The 18,714-nt window shown below is 43.8% G+C and overlaps 1 protein-coding gene across 1 annotated transcript in view; it reads left to right on the top strand.

Moving 5' to 3' along the window:
- Positions 1-1,034: 1,034 nt before the first annotated feature.
- The window catches only part of KCNH5 (potassium voltage-gated channel subfamily H member 5), a 152,701-nt gene continuing 135,021 nt past the window's right edge, over positions 1,035-18,714 (top strand). The window contains exons 1-2 of the mRNA XM_068682495.1: positions 1,035-1,302; positions 13,387-13,510. Of these exons, the coding sequence (XP_068538596.1) occupies positions 1,230-1,302; positions 13,387-13,510 (197 nt within the window). The 5' untranslated portion in view covers positions 1,035-1,229. The remainder of the gene's footprint in view (positions 1,303-13,386; positions 13,511-18,714) is intronic.

Below are 18,714 nucleotides of genomic sequence, written 5' to 3'. Positions count from 1 at the left end.
GCTGCTCCTGATTTGCATTGATTTAAATGAAAGCAGAACCAGAGCTCTGCTTTTCAGCAGCTGTCTGTGGGCAGGCTGGCAGCAGCAGCAGTCCTGGCTCTGCAACGTGTGCTTAACTTAGTGGATGGGTGCAGGAGACCTCAGTGCAACTTTTTGGACCAAGTATGGGAAAGGGGGGTGCTGGAAGCAGGTGGGAGAGAGCAGCACACTGGGACATGCTGTGCAGAGATTGCCTAGGCAAGCTAATAGCAGGTTTCCATCTCTCCCTTCCTTCCACGATCCTTGCTAGCCTGTAGCTGCGTGCAAAATGAGCAGAGGCAGAAGCAAGAGGTGGAGAATTTCCTTCCAGGATTTTCCTGTCCGTATCTTGAAAAGACGCCGTGTGAGTAATGAAAAGGCTGGAGGGAGAAATGCGGCGGGGTCAAGAGTGGGGAAGAGCTTACGCAGCAGTTAGCGTGCGGTGTCTGCGCTGAGCTCCTTCGGAGCTCCGGCACAGGAGCTGGATAAAATGACAGAGTAGAGGGCTCCAGCCCCAAATCCACCTCCTGTTGCCTCCCCCTCACACCCGCTCTCCCTGAAAAAGGGACGAATCCTCCCCAAACGGTTGATGCCTTCACGCAAGGCTGGCGTTTTAACACGTTTCAGTGCACTTTACGGTGGTTATTTGCGCACAAATTATGCGATGTGGCACTTTGTGATCATTTTTCCCCAAAACACATGGGAACGCCGTCTTAATAAATACGTGAGAGAAGCAAAACGGGGGATTTAGTGTTGGATTTGCTGATTTTTTTGGGGTTTGGCTCAGGGAGAAAACTTAGACGGAGGGGTTTTGGAGAGCCACCCAGCGCGCAGAGGAGGAGGACACCCCACGGGGGGCATCCCGGGGCGGCTCAGCCCGGCTCGGTTCATCTCACCGCGGCTCCTCCCATCCTTATCGGGCCCGGGGCGGCCCGGGCGGGCGGCGCAGGCGCGGGGGGGGGGACACATCAACCGAGGGAGGGGGGGGATCGGGGGGCGGGCGGCGGCGCTCGGCGGCGCCGTGCGCGGCGCGGCCCCAGTCCGCGCTGCAGCCGCCGCGGGGGCGCCACTACCATGAGCGGCCGCGGCCGCCCCTGCGCGACTCACGGGCACCGGGCGCAGCAGCCGCCGCCGGCCCCCCCCCGCCGCTGCTGCCGCCGCCGCTGCAGCCGCTGCCGCGCACCCCCGGCCCCCGAGCCCGGCGCTGCAGGATGCCGGGGGGCAAGAGAGGGCTGGTGGCACCGCAGAACACCTTCCTGGAGAACATCGTCCGGCGCTCCAGCGGTGAGAAGGAGCATCCCTGCTTTTAGGCGGCCGTCCGTCATCCTTCCTGCCCTCCGTCCATCCATCCATCCGTCCGTCCATCCATCCCTCAAGGTCCCTGCCCCAGCCTTTCCCTGCCCTGTCCCTCCCCTGCTCCCTTCTCACCCCGCCGTCGGTGCTGCAGGCAGCGGGTCTCCAGCAGGTGTTGGTGTGAGCCCTTTCTGGGAGTTAGGGTTACCCCTTGTCATTTCTCTCCGCTCGCCGGGTGTTTTTTTTTTTCCCCTCTTTCTCATTCGTTGGTTCCCCAATGTTCGGGTTTGCGTTGTCTCATTCGGCGTTTCGAAGTCTTTGCAATTCTGTCTCACTTTAAAGCGTGTGGCGACGGTGCCGGGAGAGGGGACGAGGCAGTGCCTGTGGCTGGGGCGCTGGTAAAACCCTGTGCCTGGAGAAAGCTGGCAGAAGTGCCTGCAGTCACCGCTCCTCCGCTGGGCGAGCGGTTACGGGACTGCTTCAGAACCACACGGGCAGAAAATAATTCCCCGCTGCTGGCGCTTGCTTTCCCCTTCCAGCCCCTTGCAAAGCACTGGTCACGAGCGCTGTGCACAGCCCCGTCAAAGTTACGGTGTGCCTGCAGGCATCTCTATAGGTGTGTGAATGTAGATGCTGCTTTAGGCAGGTCTTGTGCTGTTTACCTTCTGGTTTTAGCTAGTTTTTGCACTGGCACAGAACTACTGAAACATGAGTGTTTCTGCGAGTGAAGTCTGGTAAAAGACCTCAACTTTGCATCTGCTGAAAGGTTTCTTCTTGGGCAGTCAGTCCCTGCCTAGCATGAGAGTGGGAATGGGAAAGGTGGGCAGAACAGAGCATGGACAGAAGTTTCTGCATGCATTATTAATCAAGACACTAATGTGATGTGAAACGTTGCTGAAAAGTGTTTCCTTCCACCTTTCCACTGCACCAGTCTGGATTTACCTCCCGTTCATACTAACGCAGTCTGATGTGCTGGCTTGGGGTGGTTTTGATGGCAAGTAGTGAATTTGTGAGCAACTGAGGACCTGGAATTTAAAATGTTGCATTAAGACATCAACTTTTGATTGACCCCATCAGCTCTGTCAAGCTCTGTAGCTGCACAATCACTAGAAGCTAATTTCCTGCAATAGTGTATTTATTTACCTGAATATTAAATGCAAGCTTAATTAATAGGGTTTTATATAGCACTTTCCCTCTGATAGTTTCAAAGTGGAACTTAATTACACTTTACAGCTCCTTGTGGAAGCAGACACACAAAGGTGTTGCCAACATGTTCTTAAAACTGGTGTAAAAGGGGCTTGGGGCATCGCAGTTGTTCGCCCAGGGTCTTGTGGCAAGCTGGGGACAGAGCTGGGACCGTGGTGTGGGAGCACCATGCTTTTGTGTCATGCTCTGATTGAACCACATGTCCTCATTGGCGAAAGCTCAGTAAAGCTTTGAGATGTCAAAACCCAGAAAACCTCAGCAGGCTTTTGAACATTATACTTTAAAAACACATTAGCCCCCCTCAGGTTTTAACCTGGCGTAATTTGGGCGTATAAATGGTGCTGATCTGGTCACTCATTCCGCTTTTTCTTTGCTTAAGGGTGATGTTATGGAAGCAAATATGTCCCACTGGACAACGAAGCAAAAAGTGGATTGGGAATCTGTTTTTAACTCATGTTAGCGGTCAGTGTTGTACCCTAGAACATGATTTAGTTCTTATTTTTGTCATCCAGGTCATAGCCTTATTTGTCCTTTATAGAAATAGTAATTTTCATTGGATTCAGCACTGTTTAATCCGAACTTAATGGTATCCACTAGAGCAAATCTGGTTCAAGTATCTCCTGCCAGTGCTTGGTAGAAGGCTAGGATTTGGTCTGCTGACCCTGTGCTGGGTTTTGTTTTTATATTGGATTCACCAGTTTCAGAGAGATTTTTCATCGTCAAATTGAGGAACAGGATAAAGGAAAGAATGATGATATTTTTTTAAAATACATCTTCAGCATCCTTAAAAAAAGCCTTTCCATCATCTGTCCTAGTTAAAGAACACTCTCTTTTGAGATTTCTCACACTTACACAATCCCATCACACTTCTTGTCCATAAATCTTTTCTCAACAACCAGGAGAAGGCTTGTAGATAGAGGTAATATCTTCTGTTAGGCTAACAGGTACAGCTGGGAAAAATTAGGTATTTTGACAGATAGGCTCTTCTTCAGGTCTGAAATGAAAGCGATGGATTTCAAAAATGAAACACGGGTGCAGACAAATTAGAGTTGGCAGAGATGGATCCGAACAACAAAGCATTTATAGACAAAGTTGCAATATTTTTCAAGTGCAGAAAGTCGGAATGGATCTGGTGGGAACTGTGTGTGCAGTGAGTGTGATGGCCGGCCTGGTGTTAAGAGCAGAGTGTGATTTTCAGCATTATTTAGGGATTTGTTGTTCAGGAATGTTGTGAACATTTCCTTTTTGCCCCAGCTTTGGCTATGGAGGAGATTAAAATCGTGAGGGAAATGCTCCATGTGGGTCAGCCGTGAGCGAAACATCGAGGAGCGGTGCAGAAGGAGCCGGGGTGGCTGTGGTACAGGGTGGGATGTCCAGGCACCAGACTGGGGGGACCTCTTGGAGGTGACTTCAGACCTTGGAGCTTATCAAGTGCTGTAGAGCAGCGGCTGGCAGCAGCACCTTGCAGGTGGCTTCCAAATAATTTTGGGGTGGACAGTAAGCTCTGAGCTGCTTTGCGAGTTGTCCGGCCACCCCACAACTGTGCTTTACTCCCAGCAGACAAAATCTTCAGGAAGGAGCAGGGTCCCTCCTTAGCCCCACTGCTGCCCTTGGAATATGGGGACAAGCCCTCTGGGCACACAGGCCTATCTTTGGGGTGCTCGGTGCACTCTGTGCAATTACATTTTACTTTTTTTAAAGCACAGTGAAAATGCATGGAGTAAAGTCCTTCTTGTTGGGAGCTGCAGGTTGATACGATCTCTCTCCAGCCTTGGCTGTGCACTGATCTTGAGAACACCAGGTGTTATGCTAAGCTGAAAGAAAAAGGGTTTTGTGGGAGCAGTGGGTTAAATCGCATTAAGGTGACTGCTTTCTACTGCCATTAGTGTTTTGGGCTTTTAATAAGGCCCTTCCTTAGGGCAATGTTCTCTCCTAAGATGTTCTCAGCAGTCTGTGCCTGTTATTACTATTATTATTATGGGTTGCTCCTTCGGTGTAGTCAGAGCTCCTGCTGGCACTGACCTCAGCTCAGCATCACGGAGGTAGAATGGGAATTTGGGCAAATCCCTGGAGCAGGGCTGGGCTTCGTCTTCCTGCCCCATCTGCAGAAGGGACCTGGCGAGTTGAGCCGCAGATGCGAGGCAGAGAAATGTGTCTGTCTTGCCCATCTGCCTTCACCTCTCACGTCTTGTAGCAGCAAAAGCATGAAGCTTGTGTTACCAGCGTAATTTGCTTTGGGTGTAATTTGGTTGAGGTTGGAAAAAGGTTAACTCTGGGACTTTGCAGCAATATGCAATAAAAAGTGCTAACAGCGTGGAAGCGGGGCATAATTTAGCGAAAGACAAATATGATAGCAGCCATCATTACTGGTTATTGTTTCTATTGCAATAACTCTTTGAAGCTTCCTTGGAAAAAGGCGTTTTTCAGGTCTTTCGCAAATGTGTTTGACACTTCAGCTGAAATCTTGGCTCTGTAAGGAATTTTACCATAAGCTTTAATGAAGCTAGCATTTAATTCCAGGTCTTTCACAGTTTAGCACCTTGTTCCTGCAAATCATCTCCTCCAGACAGAGCTTTACGCCCTGTTGGGTTTGATGGAGAAAGGATCAGCCCAGTTCCCAAGTGACTGTTGGCCAGGCAGGTCCCCCAGGAAGGAGGGGACGTGAACATCACACCTTTAGCACAAAGACACCTCTTCATTTTTATTAGGCTGGTATTACTGACAAAATAGGTGTTTGCTCTCTTTTCCATCCTTCATACTATCCCATGTAGCGTACCTGATTTCTTACAGGCAGGGTTACAAAACGTTGTTCTCACTGGACAGGACACATGTAGGCTCCTCTCCCTTAAATTAAAACAAGCTGCATTTTCATCTCCTCCAAGCTAAACTACAGCTGGTGCAGGAAAAAAAAAGGCTGTTTAAAGCAAGTTACTTCAAGTTTACAGAGTGTCTGTCATTAGGGATCCTCTGCAAAAAAAAAAATCTGGACCTCAGCACTTGCATAAATCTCTACTTAAAGACGCTGAAAATCATGGGGCAAAAGTTTCCATCCTCTGGTTCTGTTGGCTGCGGGGAAGTTAGTGAAGGGATGACTAAGGAGCTTAAATTATTGGGGCTTTCTTGGGTGCAAGGTTGATTTTGCAATTTGTGTGGCTGCAGGGGACCTGCTGATATGTAAATCAATGCAAAGTGGATTGTTACACTAAGAAGCATTACTAGATGACATTTGTGAGTAGTTTTTCATCGCAAGGGCCTCGTTTTGTTTACTCCTTCAGTCAGCTTGGCCAAATCCTGAAAATTAGGCATATCTGATGCCTGCTGGAGTCGGGGGAGATTTAGGTGGTTTAATTTTCATTTTTAATTTTTTAAGTTTTAAATTACTACAGCTTCATACCATCATGTTAATTAGACCCCCTCAAATAAAGTCATTATTAGTTAAAGGAATACCTGGATCTTTACAAGCTGCTCCTTGATCTCCTTTACAGCTTTGCAAAATTTGCTTAATATTTCTTTCTGCGCATCTCGTTGGGAGCGGGATAGGGTGGGTGGGAGAGATGTTCCCTGGGATGTCTGAGCGCTGCCGAGCACTTGCCACAAGAGGTCAGTGTAAGTGTTGTGGCGTTCCCAGGTTAATGTTGAAATCTGATAGAGAAGAGCAAAATGAAATTATTGATTTTTAGAATAAACATCCTTTTTTTTTTTTTTTTATTTATTGCTGTTGGAAGGAGTATACAGCCAAAGACTAATGTCAGGAAGTTAAGTGAGCTGTGGAAGTACATTTAATTAGCCTGTTTAACAGCATACTGCTTGGTGATTAGCCTGGATTTTAAGTTATTCTCCTGGTGAGCTAGAAAATAGTGTTTTTTGGTTTGGCAAAATTAAGTAATAGGAGACGATTTTGGAATCGCCATCCTAATAACCTTCTTTGCAGAAAAATGTCAGTCTAAGCCCCTTGTTTACTGAGCACGTTCAGGGACTGGCAGTTTTGATTGAGAAGCCCTACCCAACCCCAATAGCCAGGACCCAATTCTGCACCCGCGCTTGTTGCTGGTGGCATCTGGCCACTGCCTTGTGCATAGCCCCTTACAAGCCTGAAGCAGCACCTCGCTGCGGGGCTGGGATCTGTCCTGCTGACACATTTTGCTTTAGCCCCTTGCTGGACGCTTGCACAAGCAGTGCTGCACGATTCTCTGCCAAAACAGGTTTGGGGAAATTCGGCCAAGCTCTGAAACCGCAGCCATGGCTAGCTGCAGGCTGTGGGTTTGCAAGGTGAGCCCCCATGTCTGAACATCTATCGTTGGCATGATTTTCTCATCTGGGAGTGTGAAGCAAGCGCTCTTGTTTGTCTATAGCTAGAAGTCTGTTTTTTGGTTGCTCCCCGAGGGTGCCGGTGTGCCTGTGGTGAGAGCTACAGCTTCAGTTTAAATTCAGTCTCGCTACATCTATGTTGTGCTCTGCATAATTTTAATAGAGAACATCTTCAGCGGCAGCATTTAGAAGATAACCAGGATAGGTGGAGATTGGTTTAACTCTAGGATAAGGGAACATGTGGGGGAGAACCTGTGATCAGAACTGGACAAAGTGCCATTTCTTGGGCAGCTCACAGGGATGCTCTCTTGTCTGTATTGGTCTGAAACTCTTCCTGAGGTCAGTGAAGTTGTGCTGCAGTAAAGGACCAGGGTGTCTGTGGGATTTCACATTCAGAATGATTAAAGTTAGTTTCAAAGTTGTTTTTTTTTTAAAGATAAATTCGAGGCAGACTCTAATCTTTCTTCCTGGGCTCGCTTACTAAATTGCTGAAAGCTGCTGTGCTCCTAGCTAAGTGACTTACACGTGGATTTAATATCTCAGCCAGGATTGGATTACTTACATTTTGTTTTATTAGAGGGGAAGTGAATTGGGGCAGGAATTAGAACATTTTTGCATTGTTAGTATGGTATCTTGCCCTGAGTTTAGTCCTCCATGCATTTTCATAATACAAGTATTAAATAAAAACAACAGTGGTACAGAAAGGTGACGTAAAGAGTTTGTCCTTTGAGAGTTTTTTCAGGCAAGCAACACTTAATGTGCTGGATAAATTGGATGACACCGATGTTTTGCATGCTTTAAAGACACCAGGGAAATAATAGCTGTGTTAGAAAACAGCAATGTGGTTTTGTAGTGAGGAGCACAAAATGCTGGCGGAGGTTGCTGCTTCGAGCACAGCGGTCCGCCTGCAGCCGACCCCAAAGCTGGAGGGATGTTGGTGCCTGCCAAGGCTGATTTCGGAGGGCAGTGCCCATGCAGGTCTGCCCGAGGATTTAGGGTGTTGTCATATTCTATAGGGATGTCTTGAGCGTGTAGCTGGATTTGCTGTATACAAATGTCATTGGAAATGCATATTATCGGGGCTTAGAAGAGCTAAAAGAAACAAAACCCAAGAATATTTTGTAGAATTCCCCTTTCCCAAAGCACCTACCCAGGAGACCCACGAGTTTTCCAAGGTGGTCTGAGCCAGATTGCAGCAATATGCTGATCCTGTGCAACTACAGAATCTCTATAAGGAGAGCAGGCTGACAGCAGTTCAAGTGGTTTGGGGCTTTTAAAAGACAGCATTAGCAAAAAAAAGAGACAGCGGAAAAAAAAAAAAAGGCGAATTCCAGGCTTTTCACAGAGCCTGTCTGGTCTGTGCTGCACTTGCTCCGCGTAGGAAGGGCAGTAATTCTGAAGGACAGCTCTGTGTGAAATTGCTTGAGTTAGGAATTTATTCTAAGATGGAAACACTGCTGCTTCTTATTATTATTTGTGTTCTGCTACTGCTTCATTTTTTTAAGCATGTTTTCAATGGTGACTTTTCTAAAATGATTAGTTGCATATTTTCTTGGGAAGGGATGGAATTCTGAAATGGTGATTTAAGCAATTTTGTTTACAAGTGGTACCCAAGCATTCTTGAGGAAAGATGATTAGAGACAACGTTTCTCACTTGGCTAAACATATCTCCTGGAATGATTTAGCTGTTCTTGCTCTCCTGTGATTACATAACATGAATTTTACACTGCTTTGGGCATTTCACTGGTTAAGAAAAAATTGCTTGCACACAGTGGTCATTTTTTTTAAAACAGCAAAACAAGGCTCAGTGCTGTGTTGAGTATTAGCTAGTGCAAGATAGACTAAGATTAAAGGCTTGCTACTGTACAGCACAGGCTGCCTTTGTACGACAGAGTCTTTTTGCAAAGTAGAAGCACAGGAATGGCAAATATAGTGCCTGTAACGATTGTTTACCTCAGTTGTGTTCTCCAAATCTGAAATTCTGCTAACTGTATGACTTTAACATCTCAATTCTTTGCCATCTCTATTTAACTTTCTAAATAGGAGAGTGATATTGGCTAATAAAAAGCCCGCTGACTTCCTAAGAGGAATCTAGCAGCTCTGAGAAGGGCATGTCAGCTCTCTGAGCCCTGCTACCCTGCTCTCTTGCAGACAGACACTGGTGTTTAGATGGGTCTAGTAAAAGAATGCATGCGCCCTACGGATTTGTGCTGGGGGCTCCCTGCGATAGATCAGAAACAGGGGTGGGGTGGAGAAAATGATGGATGGAGGCAGTGACATCAAGACAAGCTTAGAAATAATAATAAAAAAAATAACTTTTATCTCTAAGCAAATGGCAAGTAGAAATGCATTTTCAGTGCATTGAAGAAATCCAACAATGAATGTATTACTAGACATTTCAGGCTAACCCTTATTATGGAAGTTTTGAAGTTAGCCATGTATTAATCTTTTCAGAGTGTGATATATTACCGCACAATAATTTGGCTTACAGGTTCATACTGTTTCATACATCGAATCAGACTGTTGGTCTATCAGATTCACTGTCCTGCTTTTGGCAGTGGCCAGTACCTGGTGGGCTGGGGAGAAGTTCCCAGCCTCCACCATGAAGTATTTGTGAGATCGGGTGCTGCTGTATGTGGAGGGAGAAGCTCTTCCTTTCTGGGCTGCAGCACTGACACTGCACAAGTTTCACTTGCTCATATCTTACTGGATGTGGAATGTGAGCTGCGTTTATGCACTGCCATCCGTAATTTCAGCTGTACTGGACAGTCCCTTGTGTGACACTAGTCTTTCAGGAAAGTCATGGTATACTTAAAAAGTGAGGAAATTCATCTCTCCAGGTGTAGACATATAGGCTCAATTCTCTGTTGTCCAGTTACTAGCTAAACTCTGTACAGACTTATCCTTGAGAATACCTCCAATATAATCTTAAAAAAAAGTAGCATTTGAAATACAGCTCTTACGTATTGAATCTAACAGGATGCCCATCTGTGGGCATCCCAGTGCTGGTGTCCTTGCATCTGCAATTGTCAGACCTTTTGTGGGCTCCTTTTTGTCTTTTCCTTCTGAAGAAGGCACAGAACACCAGTCTGCTCTGTGGAAGGCCTGAGTGGGTTGACAGCTTGCCTCTCCCATGGGGGGAGGCTGAGCCTGGGCCTACCTTGCAGAAGGCAGTCCTCAGTATTCTGTGATGAAGGGCTCGTGCCCATACTCTAGAAAAAACTGGCTGTGGAGAAGTCTTTTGGCACACTCCAAACAAGAGTTTTGGTGCCAACGAACCATTGCAGAGTGAGGGTCACTGGAGCAAGTGGAAGAATGGGAGGGAGCCTGGGGTTTGATGATGGAGGTGTACCTGGTGAGCAAATCCGATGGAATGGAATTCATCACAGTCAAATTAATGGAAATCTTACTTTGAGACACAACTATAATTGAACTTTTTTAACAAAGAAACCATGTAAGTGGGTTATAGAAGTATGGAAGTTGGGCATGACGATTGTTTTAGCCCAGGACTGGCTGTTAGGGCACAACTCTAGTGGAAGTGACTGCAGAAATGGTCTTTCACAAGTGGTAATTGGTGATGATGTGCTATAAGGCAGTCTCTCCTCAAACTACCCTAAACTCATAGAAGCTCTTCTCTACTGTTGTTGACCAAAATTAGACTCCAAAATGGGGACATATTAGAGACTATACAAGGAGTCACAGAAGAGGATTCTGGGTATAGACTGACTACTGTGAAGTTGAGTTGTCTGTAGTTTTGATCTTGATAAATTTTAGAAATAGGGAAAAAATAGTACATGTCCTGGGGAAAATAACATGACTACTGATAAAATGTAGGGTAGGCACAGAGTCCTGCAGATGCTGAGACTTGGGCACACAATAAAATCCCAGGGTCAGACACTGACCTGTTCATCCTTAAATTTTATCAAGCTGCTGACTGAACAGAGGCATTAATGAAACATGGATTCCTATAGCTTTGTGCCTGCAGTTAGATTCATTGGTCTCTAACAAGATGCAAACAATGATTCAAGATTTTTGTTCAGCTGGAACAGGACATGCATGTTCATATTCACATGCTGAGCATGGATGAATAAGCCTTATTTGCTTAGAAGGCAAGTAAAAAAAAAAAAAAAAAAGAAGTAACAGAGTATTTGTGGGAACACAGGAAAACATTCTAATATTTGGTCAATTTACTAATACATATGCTATGTGTGTGTGTATATATATATATACATATATATATGATGTAACTTTATAAGTACTAGTATTTATCAACATACTAGTATCTTTTTTTTCTTACTTTATGATGATTTTTTTTTCTTGAAAGATCAGTAGTTTGGCTTTGTTATATTTCCTCCCAACATCTTGGATTTGATCAGTTTAATGAATGTTTTAGCAATTATTTTGAGACCCTTGGGTGTAAGGAAGTAAAAAATCCATAGATGATGACCAATAAATGCTGAATGTCTGCCGTTGGCTGCAACGCTTGTCTTCTGCAGTGTATTCTGTGTCCTGAAACAGAGTTCTGCAATAGGGATACACAATCAAGATGATTATGTTGGACAGAGAGGTTTCAAAACCTGCTTATAAACTGTAGTCCTCTGGGAGCATCCAGATGTGCACAACATGCATGTGTGAGTTTGGATATCTGCTGCCTGTAATCACCTACGTTGTGCCCAGTGTACCTGGGTATGTGAGCAAAACCGTGGTGAAAGATAACCCTATAAAGAAGTCACTTTCCAAATCAAACCTTGCTTTGACCAAAGGACTAACAGTGGTTGTTTCCAGCAGATGCTGTAATCCATGTCTGCTGCTGGTTGTAGTGACTGAATCTCCCTTTGGGCAGAAAAACAAATTTTTAAAGTTGGCATGTAGGTTTAAGACTGTTTGTGATGAATTCAAATAAGTTCTTTGAGCTTAGAAGCCTAAGACCTCACAAAATCTAAACTATATCTCACATTGGGTGGCTTTAAAATATTTTTCAATCTGCTTTTCTGCAGAAAATCTATTAATTTACAGATTATTATTTTCCAAATTCAGGCTTATAAAGAAAAAAAAGATAGAAAATACTTTTTTTTTTCAGTACACTTTTCTTGTTCAGTAGCATAATGTTTGAGTAGTATATATTGCAGTCATGGTTATAAATATCCTGCAAAGGGCATGTATAGCTCATAGAAACCCACTGTCACATTTATGTAAAAATTATGTGTGCACCTGAGTGTACAAGTGTCAAGTAATTGGCATAACCTAATAATTCTTCAGCTATTATGAGGAGAATTTGCAAAAGATCTCTCTTTTTTTTTGCCCATGAAAAGTGCTGCAAGGAACCTTTACTATCATTTCTATACAGCAGTGATTTTAATAGTATTTTATATAGTTGTGGTGGCTTTTTATCATCAACTGTTACCAGTTAGCTCCATGGCTACCATCAAAATAAACTGAAAATTATAAGTAAAAGTAAACAAAGAAAAATAAAAAAGCTCTGAAGATTGTCACAGACTACAGCTTGAGAACCTCTACTAAGCAACATACTAAGTGAGAATATTATTTTTGAAACAACATTAGGAACGTTCACAGTGTTGATGAAGATAAAACCCCACAACATATTTCAGCAAAATTGGTATTTCCTTCCTCAGAAAAGCCTTGCTAAAATCAGGGATGGAAGAATCCTTCCAAACTAGCGAATAAAACTATTTTAGGACTAACTCGTAACATGTTGGTGCCAGTCCGTGCGTATAAACTGTAGGCACTGACTGAAAGAACATATGATTGAAGCAGTATTTAAGCCTGAGTTCAGCCTCCTAAAAATACACCCTACCCATATTTGTGTGTTTATGGCAATTGGTACAGAAAAATGTTAGTGGGATGAACCAAAGACACCTTTTTGCATTTTGATGTAGATCGCAACTGAAGTTTGATACGTTTTGTGTAATTTCAGCGTGTAAGTCCCTTTGGTATTCATCACTTCTGGTATCAAATTCTGCATGGGTCACCTCATACCTACCCTCCTGGATGTAACATCGCTCATGGTGTACCACCGGGTGCAGTGGGACATCTCGCCCCTGCCCAGTTCCTGGCGCTGGCTGTCCCTCATCCCAGGGATGCTGGCTGCATCCTGCGGAATGTGCAGGGACCTGCCAGCAGGAAAATTTTGCTCATCTGATACAATAGTGTCATCAACAGTCTTGCAGAAACATATGGCTCAGCATTTAAAGCTCAATTTTTAAGTTAATTTAAGGTTGGTTTCAAGATATATATGTTTATATGCACATTAAATGAAAATGAATATCAAACATGATAGCTTGTCCAGATGTTGCGAATAAATGAATCCTTTCTAAATTGTGATCTAGTTGGTGCTTATATCAGTATGTTGTTTTTCTAAAGCTCTCCAGTTTCATCATGATTTCCTTTCTGATGGCCATTTTGATTTCAGTGCTCTCTGAAATTTGACGATGGAAGTTACCATTGTGTGTAACACTCTACATCTGCTGTGTAACATGAAGGATGTAAATGTACTTCACCTCTGACAGCAGCTCTTTCTCTCTCTTCTCTTTTTCTTTTTAGAATCCAGTTTTTTGTTGGGAAATGCCCAGATTGTGGACTGGCCTGTAGTTTATAGTAATGACGGTTTTTGTAAACTCTCTGGATATCATCGCGCTGACGTCATGCAGAAAAGTAGCACTTGCAGGTAGGTCGACTGTCTCTTCATTGCCACTTGATGCACTTCCAAAATTACAATCTGCTGGCAAGAAAAAATAGTTTTTTAAAAAAGGATTGATATAAGAAAATAATTGTTTAGCAGAAATTAAAGTATTAAAGCAGGATTTAAGTGAATGAAACCAGCAACTTACCTAGGACATGGTAAAGCACTTACCCATGTACATTCAGTTCAGCACATTGCTGATTAGCATCCTGCAGTATTAATGGTTAGTTCCACCAGGATTAATAGACTATTCAGATACTTAATTTTAAGTCCTTTGCTAAATCTGGGGTAGCCCTTAGAGTCATGCAAGATTTAATCCTAAATAACATAAAGCTAAATTCCAGATTTCTTGTCTGTTTTTGGTTTTTATTTAGAACATTTACAAATTCAATATATTTCATTCAAATGTTTTTTGAAAGCAAGCCTGATTTTGAAATTCCTGTTGTCCTCTGGTAATTGCATAAATACAATGAGCATTTCAGGAATAAAGACTGTTCAATGTAAAAAAAACAAACAAACAAACAACATTTTAATAGTGAATGAAGATGAACTAGAAATGCTCCCAAAGAGTGGTATGGTGTGTGTGTCTAAATATTTTGAGGGTTTATTTGTTATTCTCTCATTCGAAAATTATCCCTATTACTATCAGTATGAATGTGCTCTAACAATTCAATAAAGAAAGCAGGATATTTAGGTGATATGTTTCAAAAGCTTTTTTTTTTTTTTTTTTAAATAGATTTTCATGAATTCTCCTGTTTACCATGCCAGGAGGTCTGCAGCGTGCTATCCTGGAGCCCATATTGGTCCCTGTTCTTACACACACACAGAGCACAGTAATGTGCAAAATGCATCTTTATTCCCAAGAAGGTGATAAGGCTGATGATGTATTTACTCTGAGCATTGCAGCTTTATGGCTTTTTCCTTTTGCTGGTGGTCTTTCAGGAGCGGGCAGCTGTGATTTATGGTTAGATGTTCATCTGCGCCTGCTCTGCTGCATCCTTTAAAAGGAGATGCTGTGGGGAGAGACTAAATCCCTAATGCATGTGTGGGTGTGTGAGCAAAGTAAACCAGGGATGAGGGCAACAAGAAATGGCCAAGATACAAGTTTGTGTAAGTTTTCCCTTCATGCAATCAGGCAGTGACCAACTCCAGGGCTGCACACCTACAGGACTGAAACGCTGATGTGTGGTCGCTGCTCTTGTCTGCCAAAAGGGGAAAGCCTTGGAGGTCTGAGGTTGCTCTGTGCAGCCAGATGTCCTCTGATCGGCAGTGAAAATGAGATGGGCACATGCAGCTGACATGAAATATTAACTCACATGGTAGCAATGAAGTCAAAGTACTTGGTGGGGCTGAAAGAAATAGCGTTATCTCAGGCTTCCCAAATATGCTTACGTGCTTCCCCCTTTGCTGTCTGCTGTCCTGTATGTTGAATTGGATCCGTTTCCCTGTAAGCCAGCACTTTTATGGTCTGTGCATGTTTAAGTCATTACATAAACAGAATGGGATTGTAGGAAAATGTTGGGGAAATGAAGGTTTAGCAACACCTCCCTTGTGCCTCAAATACTAAGAGGACCAAAAGGTTTAGTCCATCACAGTGCCTTTTATGAATGTGATGGGCTCTGGTTGATACTTGTAAGCATCCCATTTTGACCACACTCAAGTGAATCATATGGATGCAAATCTTAGGAGGAGTTATTGTGGAAAGTGAGGCTGGTAGCAAAGATTTATTTATCTTAATTCTACATATCCATCTCTGAATTTTTGAGATACCTCTCTCCATTGAAAGCATGGCCAGCACTTGTTTTGTGTGTGGATCTTAGCTGGTGGAGTTATATTTGCAGTGTGATATTTGGTGCCTCTTAGGGCTCACCCTGGTCTTCGCAGGTTAGAGCAGAGCTGGAGAGGTGCTCAGCGTGGTCTGATGTACCCTTCTGGAGAAGTGTCTTAGGGGCTGCTCTGTAATGAAGAGCTTTGCAGCTGTGTGGGAGGGAAAATGTTGGTGTGTGGAATGAAAAATGTAGGTGTGCACGACACCAGAAGTTGCACTTGTGGCTGGGGCTGATCCACAGAGTAAGTGGCACAAGTGAGTGCTAAAACGCACAAGATTTTTAGGTGGAAGAACTTGCGTGCTTGTGCAGCGTTGCTGTGCCAAATGAAAATGAGCTGACAGTATGGAGGGAGCAGGGAGGGCATCTACAATTGCTGCACCTCTGACGTTCAATTAACCGTGCAAAAGCCCCTGCCTGGAGGTGCACCGATAGATTAACCAGCGCCTAGGAAAAACTCTTGTTTCATGCCCAGTTGCCCACAGTCATGACAATTTGTCTTGATGAATACATTGAAAAAATAAACGTCTCCAAACCATTAAAACCCTGTTTAATGTTGCAAATAATATCAGCGTTGTTTGAAATTGTTGCTTATCAGTAAGTTCAGGCTTCTTGGCAAGCCCTCAACAGAGCAGGCACCCTTTGGTGGCTTGGTAGTAGACCTACACTGGCATTTTGCACTTGCTGTTTGCTCCAGGCTTTGCTCTCCGTACCCTTCCTTGCACCAGGCTGGGAGTAGCTGGGTGCTGGTTTTGTTTTTAAAGAGGAAACCTGCTTTGAGGCCCTGTTGATGTGTTGCCTTCCAGCTGTACAGAGGGAGGGAATTAGATCTGCTGGCTGAAGCTGTGTACAGGTTGTGTTTCCACTGAAACACTTGCAGTGTGCCACTCAGCATCTCTTTCTCCCTTGTTTTGATAAATTTGGTACCAGGATGTTAACTCTGTGGCCGTGTTTTCCGTAGGAGAAGACAGCACTTGCCCCTTGTACTGCCAAAGCTGAGCAAAGAAACCTTGCTGCACGCCAGTGGGACCCAGGGAACTGCCCTGTGCTGCCTTGGAGGGGTGCCTGCTGCTGGGCTTGCAAAGTTTTGGAGCTGCTGACATGTAGATCAGTATTTGCTTTTCCTCCTGGGTAGTTGGTCAGTTGTAACTGATGCCTTTTCATCCAATGCTTTTGGATAAACAGAGCTGTTAACTGGATGTGGGATTGTATGCCTTCCCTGCTTTGTCTGCCCCCTAACCACCTGGCAAAAGCCTCACAAACAGCCACAAAAATCTCTCAGGCACATTCCACAGACCCGAAGCTTCTGTGGTGGTGCTTTTTTGGATCCTGATGAAGGACAGGAGAGTGCGATGCAAAGCTTTTGACGTGGCTTCTCTGTGCCAAGAAGTGCTTTCAGAAGGAGGCAGGAGCATAGGCGTCTGAAATGACGAATGGTCTGTTGCAGGGATGGGGAAATTATCTAAGATTGTGCCTTTCTCTGTGTGTTTCAGTAAGTCTTGTTTCTCTTTGATAAGTCTATTTTCTAGGTAGTAAGATCCCCAGTAGCAGGCTGGTTTTGATATTTATGTCTTGTACAGTTTGCACTGAAGGCACTTGACAAGCAATAAATAACAAAAACATGAGGCAGAAAAAGACAGAGTGATTGACTGAAGAAGTAGGAGTCCCTCCATGTGTACAAAATAGGACAGACTAAATTAAATTAAACCTGTGATAAGCAGAGATCTTATATAACTTATACAGTGAGTGGCGTGGGGGTCCCTTTGGTGCCTGGTAGTAAAAATCACCTGAAAAACATTTGTACCATTCCACAAGCCTCTAAAATGTCTGTTTATATGTGAAAATAATGCAAGATTTGAGTTTTACAGGTTTACTGCACTAATAAGCTGACTTTAAAACGTAAAGCTTATTGATTGCATTCAGCAGAGCTAACTGCTATCGTCAACCACTGTTGAGTATGGTTTGTCATTTTAATGCTAATTAATGACTTTCTGTATTATAAGCCATGTAAAGTCACGCACTTTAACAAATTTTAATTATTTTTTCCTTCAGGACTAAGAGAAGCATTGTTTTTAAGTCTCAGGACCACAAAAAGAGCGTTCAGTTGAATTGAATAACTAAAACACCAGTTCTTATTTTGTCTTGCAGACTTGAGCAGTCTGCTTTACCTCATCAGTGCACTAAAAAAGGGTTAGATTAAAAAAAAATAGCATTAAAACTTATGTTTGTTGTCAGCTCACATGTAAATGTAGGAAAGGCTATCGGGAAGGAAGTGCAGGCCATTTGAAAATGAGCAGCAAGGTGCCCAATGAGGCATGCAAGCACTGTGGCTGGTCCCATGGCCTGTGTCTGCTTGGCCAGCACCTTATTTTGGGAGCAGCCCCATCACCTCCCTCGGTCACTTGTATAAAGGAAAGATTCACCGCCCAGCCTTCATTGGGTATTTTAATGCTTGCCAAGTCACTAACCACTGTGCTGTTTTATTGTTTCTTTCAGAACAGTAGACGTAAAATAAATGTTTATTGAACCTTTGGAGGTCTGTGGATCGATAAAAGAGAAGCTGGATTTAAACCACGGAGGCACTGATAGCTTTTCTTTTTCTCTTTCATATTCTCAGGGTTGTCTGTTGTAGGTTTCAGCTGGAGCTCAAAACTGTTAGTGAACAAAGATAACGGGGTGGGGGAGAAGCCTGATCAATTAAAAGTGTATTCATCCAAGCGTCTGAAAGCTTTTATCCCTTGCTCCATTTTCCTTCGGTTCTATAATTGGGAATTTGCACAGGGCAGTCTTTACCTATTTTTAATCCAGGGAAGAATGACGGGAAAAGCCTGGCTGTTTTCTTACATAGGCTTTCAAAAATAAGGTTGGGATGTTGGGTTCACTTGCACCAGCTGAAAGTCTGACCTGGAAAAAAGTGCAAAGGTGATGAAATGGTCAAGCGGCAACAAATAGTGGAGTTAAAATTAGACTTTTGTAATCTCTGTCTGGAAAGGGACGAGTCTTCAAAAGAGTTTTAACGTTTCCCATATTTTCAGCGAGGTATCAAAGAAATGTGACATACAATAAGGAAAATGAGGGTGAATTTGGTGATATTTGGTGGTAGTGCAGACACTGTGGGCCAACTTACTCACTTGCTTTCTGTGTTATTTTTCAGAAAATTCCAGTCACTAGTTCTCAGTGGTTAAATCCTACCTCAATTCTAATTGCTTTTTGAGAAGAAGGATTCAGAATATCTTGTGTCAGATGCATCTTGGCAAGATTAGATTTGCATCCATTGATTCAGCCAACAGCCCTTACCTGTAGCAAGTTCTGTTCTTCCTTCTACAGCCTTTTCAGGAGGATTGAACGAAATTTGGGAGGTTT

The sequence above is a fragment of the Anas acuta genome, chromosome 5, assembly GCF_963932015.1.
Source record: "Anas acuta chromosome 5, bAnaAcu1.1, whole genome shotgun sequence".
Lineage (NCBI taxonomy): Eukaryota > Metazoa > Chordata > Aves > Anseriformes > Anatidae > Anas > Anas acuta.
This window is presented reverse-complemented; position numbering and strand designations above follow the sequence as displayed.